General features: G+C 37.3%; 1 protein-coding gene across 3 annotated transcripts in view; it reads left to right on the top strand.

Annotated features, from left to right (window-relative positions):
- Nucleotides 1–20,909, top strand: part of LOC149083349 (uncharacterized) — a 148,463-nt gene that overhangs the window by 72,831 nt on the left and 54,723 nt on the right. For all 3 annotated transcript variants that reach the window (XM_089236597.1, XM_089236598.1, XM_089236599.1), the window contains exons 16-18: nucleotides 1,529–1,605; nucleotides 7,599–7,689; nucleotides 16,362–16,526. In XM_089236597.1, coding sequence (XP_089092723.1) covers nucleotides 1,529–1,605; nucleotides 7,599–7,689; nucleotides 16,362–16,526 — 333 coding nt within the window. The remainder of the gene's footprint in view (nucleotides 1–1,528; nucleotides 1,606–7,598; nucleotides 7,690–16,361; nucleotides 16,527–20,909) is intronic.

The raw sequence follows: 20,909 nt of genomic DNA, 5'->3' as shown, positions 1-20,909 counted from the left end.
CAAACCATATCGGTGCTATGGTTCAAGAGATTTAGCCTTTCGTCTTCAATACATCACTGAAATTAGTGTTTGTCGAAGTAGATATTCAATGAAAATTCAGAATTAGTTGTTACAAATTTTGTCGACAATTTTATTTTCCACAGAAAATTCTATAAGGTGATCCTAGCTGTAACTACAGGAAATCTGTATTTAATGACGAACTACAAGTATGCACTGAGAAATGGGTGAAGGAAAAATCAATTTGCTTGTAGGTATCTTAGAAACTTCACAAATTTGAGTTTTTCAGACTTGACACATTTTTTTCCCATGGATAATGGATTATCCGCCATCAGTTGAAAATGTTCAGGATGGGAAAGGGTTGATAGGGTGTTCCATGTTCCACTTAGGCTCGTCTATCACCCCTTTCATTTGGCAGAACAGGTCACTTCACCCTGTTCACCATTGCAATGTTTTGGGTGATTCAAAATTCGGGGGAAAAATCATTTTGCTAAGAGTAAACATGGAGAGTTTAGAAAATTCCTATAACATCTGCAGAATTTTTCCCCCTCTCTGCTCGATTTTTCAATCGTAAAATCAATTTCTTATTTATATATTTTGCTTATTTTATTCTAATCTGGAAATAGAACTCTTGCTACTCATTCATAAGTATTATCAGGATTGAAGATAATGCAAAAAACCAATTCAGGAAATTTTTCAACAAACTATGATACTAGAATAGGGAAGTATTTTTTAAAAATTTGAATTTGAACAACAGGGATAAAAAATATTTATATATTTCTTTAATTTATCCTGACAAATTCTATCAGATTCGAAAATCTGAATTGCTAGTTATCGGAATAATTCTCATGCAGTCCCATGTCCCATGATTATGTATTTTAAGAATTAGCTTTTTCAATAAACTTCATTAAACTCGTGAAAGTCTGCAGAAGTCATGATTTATAGCTCTTCTTACAATAAGTTACCAATGTGAAAATTACCGCAGAAATGTTAGTTTCAAGTTACCAATGTGAAAATTACCACAGAAATGTTAGTTTCAAGTTACCAATGTGAAAATTACCACAGAAATGTTAGTTTCAAGTTACCAATGTGAAAATTACCACAGAAATGTTAGTTTCAAGTTACCAATGTGAAAATTACCACAGAAATGTTAGTTTCAAGTTATAAGGTGATCATTATCTTGTTTTCTGAGAAAGTGATCAATAAAGAGGGAGAAAAAATGTCACACACACACATCTGGAAAAGTAAAGCACATAATCATATAAGAAAGAAATTTGAGAAGAAAGAATTAAAATGATGAAGTGTTGAATGAAACTTGATATACTTAGCCAAGGAAGTTAAAAAAAATGAAAAATTAACAGTATTTGTAAAAAAAAAAAAAATTAATATATATACTTTATCTAAGAGTTATGTGTATGAAATTATGCAGTATAAATTTGTCATTATGCAGGGATGACATAAGTTTTAAATTATACATGTTAAATGATAGAAAATGTTTTAACAACAAATAATTTGGTAAAACCAATTTCAGATATCTCTAAAACCTATCACTACTACAGAAAGCCAGAACTGGTGACTGTGAAGAAACCGATGTGGAAATTCGTCCGTGTAAGTTTTTGTCTCTCAGTAAGAATACATAGAATGAGTGAATTCAATGCCTTAAATGCGTGCTGCTTCTCTCGCTCTCATTCCATGGTTCTCGCTTACGGAAACCAAGCTCTCATCTCTGTATAAAAATTGATTTCCTCCGTCTCTCCGTGTGCGTGCGTGCATGCACATGTTCTCTGTACAAATCTACAATTTTAGATCTATCATTGCCAAATTTTGGATGTATCCCTAGCTATGCGTTTCAGACATGTATGTGCCTTTAGAATGGTTTGTCATTTCTTTAATGCTGCCAGTATTATGTAGAATAGTTTATATGCCTTTATAATGGTTTGTCACTTTTTCAATCGTCTCAGTAATTGAAGAAAACTTGGGCAGCATCTGCATTATAGCTAGTTGTTAATAAAATGAAGGGTATAAGAGAAGCATGGGGATGCTGCAGCAAACTCTAAAAGATGTTGCGATTAGCATTAATGCATGCCTGTACACATATGCGTTACCTCTTTGTCACACTTCATTTTTTACAGTAAGTAGCCACATACACTTCTGAAAATCACAGCAGATTTTTAAATGGTATGCTATCTTGCTTTTCAATAATAGTCTATTGCTTTGTCGTTGTGGACTGTTTCTTTCAGCTATTGGGAAATCTGATGGGGGGGGGGGTAATGTCAGGTTATATAGGTGGCCAAAAACCCTTTGGAAATGACAGATATGTCAAAGAAAGATATAATTCATATAATTTTCTTCATGCTAAATGGTGTCAAGCAGTAACATCCTGCTGAAAATAGCCAGTACATAGTTTTTTGCCCTTCATATGATTCAAGAAACTCTTGGAATATTTACACATGGATATCGATTGTAGTGATGATAAAGATCGATTCCATAATATAGTTTTTACAAAAGGCACTAAGCTACAATTCTTGTCATGAAGAGATGTTCCATTCACGATGGGAGGATTCTTAGTTACCCATAGTTGAACATTTTGGAAATTCAAGCGCCACTTGAATGAGCCAGGCTTCATTTAAACAAATAACATATGTAAGGACATGCATTGATTAGGGTCTGCAAATCCAGGATAACTTGTCAACTTAAAAGTTTGTATTGACACCTGAAATTTTCTATTTCTGTTAAATTCAAGTTTGTGGACAGCAAAAAAAAAATTTTCGGAATTGGTCTTTATGTTCTTCTCATGAAATTTGAAAAAATAATAATAATTGGCTATTGAGAAATTTGACCAATTCCTAAATTTATTTTTAATTTGTCAAGCCCTATAGCATTTAAAAACTGCTGGAACAAATAACAGTAAGTTGCTCTTTTCACTTATTGGAAAATTGCAATTATTGCATAGCAGTAATGCAATTTGCATACAACTTTGTTTTTTTTTGTAGTTTGTTAATGTGCTTGTGGCAACTTCTTCCTGTGGATTATTTTTGCTATATCAGAAATCTTTTTTTCACTTCCTGCATTGTTACTTTTGGAAGTTTTGTACCTCCTCTTTCATGCATCCAGTACCATTGTTTCAAGTTTCTACACAAAATTTTAAATTGAAACTTTGCTGGTTCTTTTTGATTCCCAAATTGTGAAATAAATTATAGATAACATGTCTATATGGATTACATTTCCCAGTAGGCGCTGAAGATGAACACGCTCTATTCCATTGTGTACTCATGCTGTACTTTTATTTTATTGTGCTATAATCATGAATCACCAATTTTAAATATCAACAAGCAACACGACCAGAGCAAACATTGTCTATTATCAGGTGTATTACTAAATGCACTACTAATACTTTACTGTATATCATAGCTGCCAAGTCTCCCGAATTTTAGCTTCATCCCTCGACCTCCCGAAAAGTTCTTAAATCTCCCGAATTTTTACAAATATCACAAAAATCCCTAATTGTCCCTAAAAATTCTCTACTTCATGTAAAAAGAATCCCCACTTCTGAAAACAATCCCTAAGGAATTTCTTGTGGCCTTTCACCCTTTCGAAATGAGGTCACATGTCGTAAATGGGAGAATAGTGGGAAAGTGGAAAAATATATATACCATCAGGGTTTACAAAACTCTGATGGTGAGAAGAAAAGTTATTTGTCTTATCCTGCAGGAAAATAGCTTAGCAACCAATAGTCCTGGATAATAATTGAAGATTATAGTGACTCGCATGTGGTCAAAACTTCCTCTTTTGCTGAAGTTACGTATGTGCGATAACCACGGCCGTCTTAAGAGCAACATGGGCCCCCAGGCCAAGTGATGTTTTGAGAACATCACTCCCTTTTACGTGGAAAACTCTCGAAAATTTCAACCACTTCTCATTTTTGTGAGGCCCCTCTTCTCTTGAGACCCCTCTGGCTGTGCACATGTGTTAAGACGGCAATGGCGATAACAAAACATGAATACTGATAACCAAAAAAATATTTAATCAATTTTAAAGATACTTATTCCCCAATGAATTTCCTTTCATTACACGTCCCAGAAAAGTGCCGATTTTTTTCTTTTTGTACAAATTCAGTTACGGACATAAACATCGTTCATGGTAGAAAGCCATCGTTCATCACCCGCATGAAATCAAAAAAACATCAAGCGTCACAAAAAGTCAGTGTTCTTCAAAAATTAACTGTTTTTTTTTCCCACATCTTCCGATGATTTTGGGGTCATTCACGCCGAATGTTTGTTCATATCGTTTCTGATTGAACACAGTATTTTTTTTTAGATCACCATTGTTAAGTTTTGGCCTCCAATATCACTTATTTTTTGCGTTGGGATTTTATTCCCAAGGGTTTAACTTCCATGTGTGTGTAAAATTCCTATTTTATTTGACTTCAATTTGTGAGTAGGAATTTTATTCCACATGCTTTAACTTTTACGTCTAGGAAATCCCTATTTTATTTGGAAAAATCCCTTTTGTATTTATTAGGGAGTGGGTTTTAGTATAAAATAAGAGTCTGCGCGAAAATCTCCCTAATTAACATTTTCAAAAGTTGGCAGCTATGCTGTATATACACCTCATAAACATCCATCCAGGAAATTGCTTGGAAATTGGTACATGCTGGAACATTTGTTGCAAGTATGTGCTACCCTAAAATAAACTGAAGAGCCAAAAAAAAACTAGTACAGGCATGCGTATGCAAATAAAGAGATATGGAACCAATCAGAGTACGGCGCTGCGGTCGGCAACGCCTATATAACACAACAAGTGTCTGGCATAGTTGTTAGATCGGTTTCTGCTGCCACAATGGCAGGTTATCGAGATTTAAGTGAGTTTGAATGCGGTGTTATAGTCGGCGCACGAGAGATGGGGCATAGGATTTTCACGTACAACCATTTCACGAGTGTACCGTGAATATCAGGAATCTGGTAAAAAATTAAATCTACGACATTGCTGCGGCCGGAAAAATATCATGCAAGAACGGCACTGACGAGAATCATTAAAGGTGACAGACGTGCAACCCTTCCCCAAATTGCTGCAGATTTCAATGCTGGGCCATCAACAAGTGTCAGCGTGCGAACCATTCAACGAAACATCATCGATATGGGCTTTCGGAGCCGAAGGCCCACTCATGTACCCTTGATGACTGCACGACACAAAGCTTTACGCCTCGCCTGGGCCCGACAACACCGAGATTGGACTGTTGAGGACTGGAAACACGTAGCCTGGTCTGACGAGTCTCAATTCCAATTGCTTCGAGCTGATGGGCGTGTACGGGTATGGAGACAACCTCATGAATCCATGGATCTTACATGTCAACAGGGGACTGTTCAAGCTGGTGGAGGCTCTGTGATGGTATGGGGCGTGTGCAGTTGGCGTGATATGGCACCCTGATACGTCTAGATACGACTCTGGCAGGTACGTAAGCATCCTGTCTGATCACCTGCACCCATTCATGTCCATTGTGCATTCCGATAGACTTGGACAATTTCAGCGGGACAATGCGACACCCCACACGTCCAGATTTGCTACAAAGTGGTTCCAGGAACACTCTTCTGACTTTAGACACTTCTGCTGGCCACCTAAATCCCCAGACATGAATATTATTGAACATATCTGGGATGCCTTGCAACATGCTGTTCAGAAGAGATCTCCACCCCCTCTTACTCCTACGGATTTATGGACAGCCCTGCAGGATTCATGGTGTCAATTACCTCCAGCACTACTTCAGACATTAGTCGAGTCCATGCCACGTCGTGTTGCGGCACTTCTGCGTGCTCGCTGGGGCCCTACATGATATTAGGGAGGTGTACCAGTTTTTTTTGGCTCTTCAGTGTATTTATGCTGTCATAGTGATACATGTTTCATGTTCTGCTGGTGCTGTCATCTGCTTTCCATATTTTGAAATTAAAATAGTATTCAGTATGCACTGTTCATGCAGTAGGACCTTGATTATCTGAGCTAATGTGGACCGGACCTAGTTTGGATAACCGAAACCTTGGATAATATGAACCTTAGGGAATTGTAAAGTTAAATGGAATAAATAAAGCAATAAATGGTAGAAATTCCATTTCTCAATTTAATAGAAAAAGGGTCGAATGAATGTAGTTTGAAATTTGTGAAATATACTGTAAATGCTTTTGCATATGTGCTGGTATATTTCACTGATATGCTTGAACAGGCATACCTGTTGGGTATATCATATTGGAACGTGTGTATCTTTCTAATGAATTCATAGTTAACAGTATTTTGAAGATTATTCCACATACAGGAATACTGTTGACTTACATCATCCTGTATTTACGTGCTTGTCTTGAAAATGATTTTATCGCAACTGAATGCATTTTAAGCAAAGCTTGAAGACTTTTCACCCCCAAAGCAGAATGTTTTGCATTGTTCTGCCACGGACCCTCGGCTGACTGGAAATGTTCTGATAGTAAAAATTCCCATAAAAGTTTTTCTACACTAAACTTTTTTAAAAAAATTTCCAGATTGTTCTGCAGTAGCTCTGATTGTTCTGCGATGTATGTCGCAGATTTTGGCATATTCTGCTTTGGGGCTTTTCACATCATATTCTTGAGGAGAAATGTTTCACAGAGAGTTGCCTCAAAAAAGACAAGTAAAAAAAAATGAAGAAAATCAATTGGTGCAAATTTACCCCCTTTCTTCAGGGGCACTGCGGCATAAGCCAGAGTTTAAGATTTTCATATGATACAAAGTCTTCCAAAGACATTTTCCATGTAAACTCCTCTAAAAAAATACATTCCTATCACTCCCTGTCAAGGTAAATCTCAAGATCCCATTTTTATCTGTAACTTTTATCACCTCTTGTTCATTTCATCTTGTTCATTCCCCAATCCCAAGGGGTGATATCACCTATTTTGGGAGACACTGGTCTAAATCTCTGGCTTTATAACCTATAAAACTCTCATTACACCCTGCAACATTCTGTGAACCAGTTTCTCCTGAGATGAATTTTACATTGCAGTACCACTGTATTGTACAGCTGCTGTAAATAACTATGAATATTGCGTGCTTTTATTTATTTGTGTTTAATCCTAAAAATATTGCCTTTTCCAATAACATTTAAAATAACCATAATTCACATAGAGATGAGTCAGTGATGCGTACATATCTTTTAAATCTGTCTTCTTTCTTAAATAATAAATTTCTATATGACATGAATGTCGCTCTCCACTTGTTAATACAAGATATACAGAAGACTGGATGTTGTGAAGATATTTAGTATTTGAGATGTTAAGAGTGGTCAGAGCACTCGTCCGGCAATCGAGGGACCCGGGTTCGACTCCCGGTAGAGGCAGAGATGAGTTTTTTCCTTCCTTAAAAAAAAAAAAATTAACATCTCAAATACTAAATATCTTCACAACATCCAGTCTTCTGTATATCTTGAATAAATTTCTAGTTTTTTTTTTCGTGTTTTATTATTTTTTGTCTATGCTGTTGCTTGATCAATTTATGAGGTTACTGATTTAATTCATTTTATTTTCACTAAATCATAATAAACAGAATCCTATATGAGTTTTTTCTTTACTGTCTGAATATTTTAGGATGGAATAATGGATTCTGATACGTCAAAATTATATCAGTACAAAGTCCTTCCATATGACTTGAAAGAACCAGCTATACCAAGTGAAAATGGTATGCTATTCATCACTTGATTTGAATCTATTTTTGGTATATTTAATACTTATGATATAATTCTCATATAAATACTTGAAAATACAAATCTTGATTTAATACTTACAAATACAAAGGCCACCAAAAATGAGAGCAATTATCATGTTATGGATAGCTCTCCTTGACTTATCCCGTAGGAGTGCCATATATATATATATATATATATATATATATATTTTAAATGCATCAATTGCAGTAGAATTCACGGCACACTTACATTCATTCACAACCCTGATAAAGAAAAATTCCTTGCAACACTACAACCTGGAGTTGCCCCTTACCAATCGATACTGATGTCTTCTTGTTGAGACTCTCAATGAATGTGTATTAACCCTTTAACCAGTTTGCCTGTACACTATACAGGCTACCCAAACTTATCCCTAACTGGTTTGCCTGGTTTACAGGCATCAATATTTTCTCCTTTGATTTTTTTGATTTGCCAGTATTTTTAATTCTTGTAAAGATTATTTAGTATCAATATTTTTCAACATATGGCACAACTTGTCCATGATACAGAAATGTTTTTCATCCTGGTTTTTCCCCAAAATATATATACATGTGCAGGTGCAAGGCCATTCAATCAAAAGCATTTTTCTCTACCGAAGCAGGAATTTTTGTTCTAGTGTTTGCAGCACTTGTAAATTGTTGTATAAACTGTTGTAATATTTTTGGATATTATGGATGAAGAGAATGGAGAAGATATGTTCTTGTTAGATGATTCTAATACAGATTCAGAACCTTCTTCCAATGATCTGGATTATTCGTCTGATGGCTCATCTTATGACTCGTGTAGTGAGCTCAGCTATGATGAAGAATTGAAATCTGCCAGAAGTTTTACTAAGGTAAATGTGAAAAATCTACCTCCTCTGTGTCCTTGTTTCAAATTTGCAGGCAGTCCTTCTGTGCATGTGCAAATAGATGACAATTCTGATGTTCTTCAATTTTACGAAACATTCATAGATTCTTCTCTCATAAATACAATCGTGGAAGAGACAAATAAATATGCCAAACAGTGCATCGAATCGGGTGTCAAAAGAAAATTCTCAAACAGTAAATTTTGGGAAGAAACAACTCTGGAAGAGCTGCATGTGTTTTTCGCTCTAAATATACTTCAAGGAATTGTAAAGAAACCTGGAATTGATCATTATCGGAGCAAGGCATTCAAATTTCACACCTTTTTTCGCTCGATTAATGTCTCATCGTCGATTCCTTCTTTTGCAACGATACTTGCATTTTTCTCATAATGCAGCATTTGACCCACAAAATCATGAATGCCCTAAACTAGTAAGCTTTTGGTCAGTTCTGAAACATCTCAATGAGAAATTTAGTGAAATGTTAACACCAAAGCGAGATGTAACAATAGATGAGAGCCTTATTCAAAAAGCCAATTCTTTTCTTCCTCCCCAGAAGCATGCGCTTTCTCTTAACGATCGCAGCGCTACACTACTCCCTCTAGTGAGCATCACACGAACTAATTATTGACAACAAAAGAAAAAAACCATATACACACATAAGGATGGAATTACACTGCTGGCCACCGTAAATGCAACACCCTGAAGGAAGCCTGCAAATAATATGAAATTTACAACATGCATTAGTGGAGGTGAGATATGCAAATGATTAGAATTTCAGCGCAGACGCACATCACGCGCGCCTGTGGCGCCACTTCAAAGCGCTATTTAAGGCTTGGAGATTTCGACAATTTGAAGTACGGCAATTGTGTTTTTCTTGTGGTTTTTTCAAAAAAACGATCAATTATGCCTCGTAGAAAACAGCGATCATCTTTTGATCAAGTATCCGAGTTCGACAGAGGAAGGATTGTGGCCTACCGAGATTGTGGATTATCTTTCAGGGAAATCGGTAGTCGTGTTGGACGGAACCAAACAACTGTAATATGGATATGTGATCGTTGGATGCAGGAGGGTACGACGGGCCGACGTGTTCGATCGCATCCACCTCAGTGCACCACTTCACGTGATGACAGGCGTATTGTGCGTATGGCAGTGACGGATCGCTCAGCCACATCACGAACCATAGCACAGCACATTCAGTCTGTACCGCATCATCCAGTGTCTGCGCGTACCATTCGACGCCGTTTACAGCAGAGTGGTCTGTCCGCAAGACGTCCATTGCTTCGTCTACCCTTGACGCAGAACCACAGACGTCTCCGCCGCCAATGTTGCAATGAAAGAAGGATGTGGACGGCACAATGGAATGAAATTGTCTTTACTGACGAGTCACGCTTCTGTCTGCAACACCACGATGGTCGGATTCGAGTCTGGAGACACCGTGGAGAGAGGATGCTGAACAGCTGCGTTATGCACCGCCACACTGGTCCGGCACCGGGTATTATGGTATGGGGCGGTATTGGATATCACTCTCACACTCCTCTAGTACGCATTGCTGGTACTTTAAAAAGCCAGCGCTACATCTCCGAGGTGTTGGAGCCAGTTGTCCTTCCTTACCTTCAGGGCTTGCCCACAGCCATATTTCAACAGGATAATGCGCGACCACACGTGGCACGCATTGTCCAAAGGTTCTTCGTCAATTGCCAGATTGAATTGCTTCCCTGGCCAGCTCGCTCTCCGGATCTTTCACCGATAGAAAACTTGTGGTCCATGGTTGCTCAACGATTACATCCCCAGCTGCCACACCAGATCAACTTTGGCAACGCGTGGAAGCTGCTTGGTCTGCTGTACCCCAAGAACACATCCAAAGTCTCTTCTAATCAATGCCGAGGCGTGTGGCTTTGGTGATCTCCAACAATGGCGGCTACTGATTTTGGCAGGAACCACACTTCACAGAAGTCTATAAATTTAATCATTTGATGCTTGGTCAACATGTTATCTACAAAATAAATATTGTTGCGATATCTCTTGTCTTTCTTGGTGTTGCAATTTGGGTGGCCAACAGTGTATTACATGGACTTATAAAATGAGGCGATTCGGGAGATGACTTGCTCTGCCGTAACGAGTCACAACTTATATCTCCCCCTGTGTTTTGCTACGCTGCTGAAATTTGGGACCCCTACACCTCCAGTAATATAGGCAAACTCGTTCACGACTGCTGGTCATCTTTTGTTTCTGTGTCCGAACTTAAAAACAAACTTCATCTCCTCCCTCTCTCTACTCTTCGTCTCATTTCTTGATTAACATTGTTCTATAAAATTTTGCATGGTCAATTCAACATAGATACTTCTGGTATCATAGCCAAACCATCCTACATCTCTAGAAGACTCTACCATTCCCTTAAAATGAAACCTATTTTTGCTTCCACTGATTGCTTTAAATACAGCTTCTTTCCTCATACCATTGATGAATGGAACAAACTTCCAAGCTCTATTGTTGAATCTCCCACTATCACTAGTTTTTTGTCTGATATTAAACAATATCTTTGTCATTCTCAATCGCATCCTCTTGTATAGGCCCAAGGGCCTACAATATTGTATAAATAAATAAATAAATGGGTTCACTGTTTGTACTGTCACTGTTAGTAGCAATGTGCGCTGGTTTCACTTGTGCAATGTTCACACATACGTTTCTTCCTTTGCATCTGATGGTGTTATTGCGCCTTGCGATCACTTCATAGGGGCCATCATATGGGCACCGCAACGGCTTCTTGACAGCGTCATTGCGAAGGAAAACATGAGTGGAATGATCAAGTTCTTTATGGATGAATGTTTTGGATTTATTATGGTGAGATGCTGGGACAGGTTGAATTTTCGAAAAGTGTTGTCGTAACTCAGTGAACAACTGTTTCTCATTGATATCTGTGTTGGAAGCTGAGAAGAACTCGCCAGGTAGTTTGATAGGTTCACCATATACCAGTTCAAATGTGGAGCATTCCAGTTCTGGCTTGTATGAAGCTCTTAGTCCTAGAAGAACAATTGGCAATACTGCCACCCACCCTTGAGAAATGGCACTTGATCGCTGCTTTAAGGACATGATGCCACCTTTCAACGACACCATTCGCTTCCGGATGGTACGATTTTGTTTGATCCCCAGTAGTTTGCTGAGAGATTGGAATAGATCACTTTGAAATTGTCTGCCTTGATCGGTAGCGATCACTTCTGGTAATCTGAACCGTGCAACCCAGATATGTATGAAAGCCTTAACAACAGTCTCAGCAGTAATATCTGCTATAGGAATGGCTTTGGCCATCTTGAAAAGCGATCTATGCAAATGAGGCAGTATCGAAAACCTTCTGATAATGGAAGCGGGCCCACTATGTCGATGTGCACGTGACTAAATCATCAGGATGGAGATACAAACTGTCCAATATGAGGGCTGATATGACGATGAATTGTGGACCTCTGACAGGCGATGCACGCTTGAGCCCAATGTCAGATGTCTTTTTTCATGTTCGGCCACATATATCTGTTGATGATAATTTTAACAGTAGATTTAACACCCGGATGCGCAGGTTGATGAATAATTTTGAACACTTCCAAACGATATTGTTTAGGGATATACGGCCATGGTTTAGACGTTGAGGTATTGAAAAAAATTCGTATTTCTCCAGATGGGGAAGAGAGCTATTGAAGAACAAGTAAAGATGGTGTATTTCCATTAAGCAACTGCTTCAGTTCAAGGTCATTCTTCTGTGCTTCTGCAATGAGGTCGTAATTCATGGAAGAAGGAAAAAGTAGGTCAACTCCTGCTCGCGAGAGAGCATCCGCTACTACATTGCTTTTACCCTCGATATGACAAGTATCAGTTGTAAACTGAGAAATTAGATTTAATTGATTAATTTGTCTAGGAGAAAGCTTGTTGGCTTTCTGATTGAAAACGAACACCAACCACCTATGATCTGTGAAAACCGTGAAAGGTTTACCCTCCAGTAAATAACGGAAGTGAATGATCGATGCAAAAAATGCCAAGAGTTTGCGATCATAAGCACTGTATTGCTTTTTCAGTATCACTTAGTTTGCGGGGAAAAATCCCGAGCGGCTGCCAGCTATCATTGCCACGTTGTACCACTGAGCCAATAGCTATGTTGCTGGCATCTGTCACGAGTGAGATTGGGGGAATAGGACCTCGGATGGTCAAAAGAACTGCTTCTCTAACAGCAAGTTTTGTGTCATCAAAAGCTTTAATGAGCTCTGGTGTCCAGGTTATAGGTATTTTGTCGTGACGTGTACAATTTCGAAGTACTAGATGCAGTGGCAATTGTGTCGCAGCCACTTTCGGTAAAAAGCGACAGTAAAAATTTACCATTCCGACAAATCGATGAAGTTCTGCCTTGTTTTTGGGTCTTGGGTAAGAGCCAATGGCATCGACCTTGGCTGGTAGCAGTTTAATGCCCTGCGAGTTGACTAAATGTCCTAGAAACTTGATTGTTGCATGTATGAAGAAATTGATGACTGCATGCGAACACGCATTTGTCGATATTGATTTTTAATCCATGTTGATATAGACGTTTCAATACCTCACGCACATGACAGACGTGCTCTTCAAGGTTTGAAGATGCAATTAACATGTCGTCTAGATAAGGCTAACAGAATGGAACAGCGCTGAAATGTTTGCGCTGCATTTCGCAACCCAAAACTGAGGACATTAAATTCAAATAGTCTGAAAGGGGTGACAATAGCAATTTTGTCACCCCTTTCAGACTATTTGAATTTAGCGTCCTCAGTTTTGGGTTGCAAAACGCAGCGCAAACATTTCAGCGCTGTTTTTATATCGGTACATCTGAAGCGGACAATTGTATTTTATGATAAGCCCGTTTCAAGTCTATGGTAGAGAAGATGCACTTACCATTCAGATCCATAGTGAAATCCATAATATTCCGAATGCTATATCTGTCAGGAACCGTCTTTGCGTTTAGATCTCTATAATCGCCATAGCATTTCCATGAACCGTCAGATTTTTTTTCACCATGTGGAGGGGACTGGACCACTGACTATTTGAAAGGCGGCATATACCCATGGTAATCATTTTATCAAACTCTGCTTTGGCAGCTTGCAGCATCTCTGGGCCTAATTAACGGGCTCTCTCATAAACTGGTACTCCTGTAGTTTCAATGTGATGCACCGTTTCGTGAGTTGCTTGCACTGGACTTGACGTTTCTTCTGTGAGCTCTTTATATTCTTGTAATAGATTGTGGAAAATTTCATGTTCACATGTCACAGTTACAGCAGGGGACACAGTTGGAGAAACAGTTGTACTGGTTGTAGACCATTCACCCCCGTTGTTGACCACAACTCAGTTTCCCAAATCCACCGTGAGTTGGAATCTTTTGAGAAAATCAGCGCCAATTATTGGTTGAGATAAATCAGCAATGGTAAACACCCATGAAAATGTTTTTGCTAATCCGAGACTTACTTTTATCATTTTCTTTCTGTATGTTTTTATTGTAGAACCGTTTGCCACGGTAAGCGTGAGTAGTGACTGTGGTTTATTTCTATCAGCTGCAGAAGGGGGTATTGTGAAAATATCCACACCAGTGTCGATGAGAAACAAAAGCTTGCTTAGCGTGTCTACGATGAAAAGACGACTGCTGAATGCAACCGACTCCCTCATTGCCATCAGTTGTTGGTTTGGTCGTTTCCCGAATAGAAACTACATGGTTGCACACACTTACAGGCATTGCTTCTGAATTCACTGTGATATCATCAGAGATCGTTTTGAAACCTCGTGAGTTTGCACCTTCAGGGGCAGTTTTGATTGGGAGGACGTTGAGGGTTTTCACGTTGTTCCCGAGATCGGCATAGCGCGTCAACTTGCAATGTCAATGTCTCTATTTTTTCTGTCAGCTGCTGTTGTCTGCCAAGTTTTTGTGGGTGGTCGAGGTTTGGTGAAATATTCTGTACTTCTGCCTTCCCGCTGATGCTGATGATCTTGTCTGCCATCTCCGATAACTTTTCCAAAGTTTCTAACTTATGGAGAGGATTGCTTGAACTTGATATGGTAAGCGTTGTAACCATAGAATTCGAAGTAATTCATCACTGAGACGGTCACTGGATAGATCCCACATTTCTCAGAGTAACGCTGAAGGTCGACAATCGCCCAGCTCGACTCCATACATCAAACATTATATTCACTTTCCTGCCAGTCACTGCATATCAGACGCTGTGTGTTTGTGTGGGCATCGTGCTGGACTGCCATCCTGGTTCGAGCTCTGTTAATGGACAGTGGTGGTCGGTTGAAGTTGGTTCTCTGCGGTTTTCCAACTTGAAGGCGTGAATGCGAGCCGGTTTTTCATGTAAAAAAAGTCTCTCCGCAGAGAGCAGGGAGACCTAAAACATGGAAAATTCATTTTTTTAAAAAATTCATCTTCTCTTCAAAATATGGAAGAAAGACACTGCACCAGCAAGAACACGAAACAAGCACGATTATAACGACTTAAATACGTTAGGGTGACATAGGGGTGGATCTAGAGCTCGCTGTTGGGAGGGATGGTTTTATAAATCACTATAAAATTAAGTCTCTGCATCAAGTGGCCATATGGTCCGTATTTTCTGTGACAGTCCAATTTTTCTGTTTTGTTTCTCCATCCAGACTTTTTTTTAAAATGTCCTGGTTATACACGTTTTTTTTTTAGTTGAAGTTTTCTTGCATCTGTTGTTTAGTTTGTTGTTGCAATATTGCCATATAGAAGTTCCGAAAATTTCAAGAATTATCGCATTTCGCTTAGAGGGATGCGTGCCTATACGGGCATCAATTTGTCAGAAATTTCGTAATGGTACATGTACGGTTGAGGAAAAGAAGCCACTGCATATCCGATGCTTCATCAAAAATATCACATCAGTTGAGAAATGAAGCAAAGTAGTTTTATTATTATTTTTATAATTTCACATTCAGTGACAACAAATGAACATTCATCACTACTGACGAGCTTTAAGCCAATGTTGGCATATCTTCATTTCATGTTTAGGACACAGAAAATGTCAAAAATTATGATTCAACTTGTAGACAAAAAAGAATTTATTACCATGTCACCTGTAGTCATGGATAAATACTGTTCTTTGTTAATTGAGTAGTACTGCATCAACAAATGGCTGGGAAACAAAGGGGTGCATTGAAAAATATTTTGAAGTTTTCTGATGCAAATTCACTTATGAATAGAAGTGGAGTGACAGATGACTCTGGAATTCCCTGCAGTATCCTTTCAACAAAATCAGAAATGAAGAAATCGTTCAAAACTATTTGTTGGTGGATATACAAATACAAATACAACGCCACAATGTATGTTCAACAATAGTCCATACAATACAGAGGAGAAATATTCAAGTGAAGGGGACTACGATTTTGAAACTGCAAAAGATTTTACTTAGGCTGCAGAAGGAATTTTTTAGTATGTAGCAAACCTTAATGTGTATTTTGGTTTTCTAATTAAAATTTCGCCATTTTGGTCAGACATATATTTTTTAAATGTAAAAATAAAAAGCCCATTTTTTGGAAATTCTCCAACTTGAAATTTTGTTTCGCTCTGGTCATATTTGAGATAGAGAGGTTCTACACTGTATATAACATCACTGTCATACAATTTTAAACATCTTTGTTTTATTTCAACAGTTTTCAAGCAAAAAAAAAAGTAAATGAAATATTAATTATTTCATTAAAACATTTTTGTTACAATTAAAGTTTTTTGTAGAAATATGTTACAAATGTATATAAATATGTCAATTTCAGATTTTCCAAATACAAGACCATCCAAATCATCAGTTGCCTTGTATTTAGAAGATGAATGCATCAGAATTCTCGGTGATGATGTTCTCGCATCAACCTATGTTCCACCAAAAGCCAGCATGGACCTGGATATTCCACATATTGCTGAAAGTGGAAATGAAAATTCAGGTATTAATCTGCTGCCACAATTCCCAAGCTTTTTAATGTTTGAAAATCCCTCAGGGTTGCCTCATGTGTATAATACAGATTATACACATGAGCAGACTAGGGCAAATTAAGCGATTGGCACCTCTCTCTCTCTCGAACTGCTAAACACTGGTACTTCTCTCTAGGTCCATCTTGCCCTACCAGTGAGTATAGGTAAGGTTTGCGGTATCCGGTTTACTTTCTTTTCCTTCCTTTCTTTACATCCATAAAGGCGAGTTGGGGATGCAACCCATTCCTTAATTTTTGAAACTCTTTTATAAGAAGTTGTGTCCGTTTTTTGGAATTGTGATAATTATGTGGCATTAAGACCTTCTGATGTCTTTTCTGTGCTCTTATGCCTAATGGCTAATTTGTATGCATTATGTAACATAATATGAGTATATGATACATGTAGAAAGTACAAAATAAGTAACATAACAAGTGCCATTGTTATGGAATGTCTTGTTTGTTCATAATTGAAATTTTTAACAATAAATGATGGTAGCTCAGAAAAAGAAGAAACCCATGGGAAATAAGTATCACTGCATGCAAAATTAGAATTTGTGTTCATATTTTCAGTAGCTGTGAGCTAACTGGTCTTATCTTGTGCTCTCAAACTTTCAATATGACAATCTAGAGGTTTTGTATTGGTTAACTCAAGTTAGCACCAAATTGAGTTTATTGATACAATGTTTCATAAATATTTATTGTATCAGTTAATGTAAATTTATTAAGATATAATTCAGGGTTCCTTCAACCTGGAAAAGTCAGGGAAATTTGTAAATACTGGAATACGGTGAAACCTTGCTACAATGATACTCGATATATAACGATAAATCCCTCTACACCATTATATTTTTCAATCCTTGTTTGTTTGAAAATATCTGTATTCTAACGTTAAACTGCTGCCTCTCGATATAATGATAATCCATCTGCAACCCAGAGTATTATTATATGGAGGTTTCACTGTACTTCTTCAAGAGATTGTAAAAAACTGTTGTTTTGAAAAAGATATACACACGCACCGTCATGCTCACTTTTTTCTCTTTCTTTCTCTCTTCTTACTGCTATTATTTTCATAGCTGTTTTTTTCATCCACTCTTGCTTACTTTCTTTCATAAAATTTAGACATCAGATTTTTAAATGTTGGAGCCTGTTGGGGGAGGGGGAGGGTTATTGATGATCACTGAATGAAATTAATGTCAAGTGATATAAAATAAGCACACTTTTTTAAACAATTTTTTTTTACATTTTGAACATGCTATACCAGAAATTCGATAAAAATTATGCTGATAATGAGATACATTAAATAATTTATTTTCACTATATTTGTTTTCTTCACTAGTTAGGGCAGAGTACTTCACTAGTTAGTTTTCATTGTAATTAATGTTGTCGTCTTTTACCGTTTCTTTTTTAGATCACAAGGTCAGCAAAATATTTCTCAAAAGCAGCCATTTTACCTATTGAATTTGCTATAGAGCAAATTAGTGTGTTCTGGATTTCATGAAATCTAATCTCATTTGCAAGCTATTCTCTCTATTCTGAATGTTTGATTTCACATTTGTTTCTTAGGGTTCTTATTTCATCTGTTTTCAGTTTCATTTACAAGTTTTCTTTCTTTCTCCAATCGACCAAAAATTTTCCATTTCAAACTATTTCGCAACATGTTTTGCATATTAAAACATCAGAATCCGAAAGTCAGGGAAATCTTTCAGTCAAAAGTTGCAGGAACACTCTAATTTGATTTTTTAATGCAAAAGTAAACACAGAATAGTAAATATGAATCTTTTGATGCATCTGATATATGTAACATCAAATTTTATGTTTTTATTCACAAAATAAATACCTGGTGTTGTCCAGAAAAATAATGAAAATAAAAAACATGTATTTCATTTTTATGGTTCAGACCAGTAAAAGTGATAGTCACTGCTTTTAGTGAATTGTGAGAGAATGAGGTTTCTACTGGTCGAAGTAAAATGCTTTCTCACCTTTAATTTTCTAGACTGACTTATATAAAAGGAAAAGAACACAGGTTTAAAGCATTTTTACCCTTTCTTTTGTTGGTCCAATGCTTTTTTAAAAAGTGGTTCTGTCTTTAAAACAGATTTTCTTCTCTGTTGGATAAAAAAAACTGTATGAGATTTGTTTGAAAATATCTGACCATAATTTTTTGTGTGGAAACAAATGAAGAGCTAGGGAGCCATACTGTGGTGTGTATGTGTAGGTGGTCCTAGCATGCATGCTTGTATTTTTCTGTCTGCAGGAGCTATCAGTCTCTACTACTACTTAATCAAACATGCACCTCGTACACATTCCTCTGCAGAATTTCTAACGAATTGGCACATGCCAGAATGTGTGTTCTGAGTGTATGTGTGGCCCCTAACATATTTATGTTGTTAAGCTGTTGCTATCAGTCACTGCAGACTGCCAATGAGTGAGAAAGTGGACGTTAGCACTGTCTGATTGTGGTTTTTGACAAAATGATAGGTAAAATTTTAACAACTCCACTGCATTAAATTTTGTGTGACACATGTCAGTGGAAAGTGAAGCATGTTCTGGTAGTCCGTTAACATCCAGAAATGAGATCGCCTTATTGACCAAGCAGGGTATGAAAAAAATCATAATTTTTTTTTAATTAAAAAAAATCAGATTTGTTTTTATTTAAGTCAGATGTCTTTGATGTAAATTAATTGACTGCTTATTAATTAAAACATCTTGTTATTCATTAAGAATATATGTTTTTTCAGTTAATCTCAAATTTAATTCATCATTAATGAACAAACGAACAAACAAACTATAAATAAACAATTTACAAGCAAGAAATATGAACATCAAAAATTTGTATTTATGTAACATAAAAGATTGTTGAGTCTGAATTAACTTCATGGATTAACATTTTTGTTGTGAAGTTATTTTATTCACAAGGTCTCCCTCCCCTCCTTTACAGTATATGTGAGGTGGCGACTCAGTATCACATTGATCATTGATTTTTGTCACACCTGGTCATTTTCTGCACACAAGGGCTAATTAGACCAGGACCTACAATTTATTGGCGATTCCGAATGGCAGCCTTTTTTATATTCACAGAGAGATTTGTGCACTAACCCCTCTATGTGGGACTTCCTGCAGTAGCAAGGTTTTTCTGTGGTCATGTCGCTGTTTCTGTTGTACCCCTGTGTCAGGAAAGTTTCTAACAAGGAGGAACTGGGTATTGAACTTGCGATACCACTAAACATCCCTTGGTATTTTAGGCGAGTATCTTATCGACGTGGGCTACCGGGCCCTTCAGTATCACATGCGGTGCAGGTTTTTCACTCAGTGCACAATCAAATAGTTATTCAGCATCAACTAAATGAAAAACATATTTTATATTGACAAGATTGTTCCTTTTGCAATTGATTATTATAATGTGGTTCAGTCTTTCATAATATGCTTAATAATTTACACATTATTTTTTTACAAATTTAATAAATTTTGGTAACGAAACAAGCAAACTCTTAAGTGTTCCACTTTTTGTATTAAAATTCAAAGTTCAATGGCATTTATGTTGGTACAACATCTATTATTATTTTAATTCAGCAATTAGAGCATAGAATTTAAGGCATATACAAAAACTAATTTTTCGGTTTTTTATCAGGGGTACCCTAGTGCCCTATTATAATGTATTGTAAATACTTAATGCTCTTATATCTAAAAATAAAACAGCTATTTTTCTGCACTTTACCACATGGCAATAACATGCATACCATACCAGGTACTTTTACTTCATTCTCATTGAAGTTGAGTAAAGAAAAAAATGAAATTTAAATTTTGTGATTTAAATCAGTGTACCCTGTGACCAAGTGAGAAAACTGGTGATGTGGGATTGTAGAATCATGATCAGAGAACTTGCAGAGGAGGCAAGCATCAGCATTGGATCCATTCATTCCATTTTGACTGTGGATTTGGGCTTCAAGAGAATCTCAGCAAAATTCATGCTAAAGCTGCTAATGATCGAGCAGAAGCAAATTCTTTTGGATATACTGGAGGTCATACTAGACATACATTCTTTCAGGACATACTGGAGACTGTGAACAATGATTCCCAACTTTCTCAATGCAGTGATCACTAGCAATGAGTCTCAGGTTTATGCGTATGACCCAGAATCTCTCCAAATCGCAGTCATCAAATAGAAGCATCCAACAACTTAGAGGGGAGAAAAAAGCAAGGTAGGTCAGCTGCAATGTTGCCAAAGTCATGCTGACCATGTTCTTTGACTCCAGGGGCATAGTTCATCACAAGTATGCACGACACAGCACAACCATCACCAAAGAATATTGTCAGAAGTTTTTGTGCCACCTCCATGATGCTGTGAGAGCAAACAAC

This window comes from Pholcus phalangioides, unplaced genomic scaffold (genome assembly GCF_987345545.1).
Source record: "Pholcus phalangioides strain wild (caught in Gottingen) unplaced genomic scaffold, Ppha-v1.0 ptg000009l_1, whole genome shotgun sequence".
Lineage (NCBI taxonomy): Eukaryota > Metazoa > Arthropoda > Arachnida > Araneae > Pholcidae > Pholcus > Pholcus phalangioides.
The sequence above is the reverse complement of the archived record's forward strand: the minus strand, read 5'-3'. Positions and strand labels throughout refer to the sequence as shown.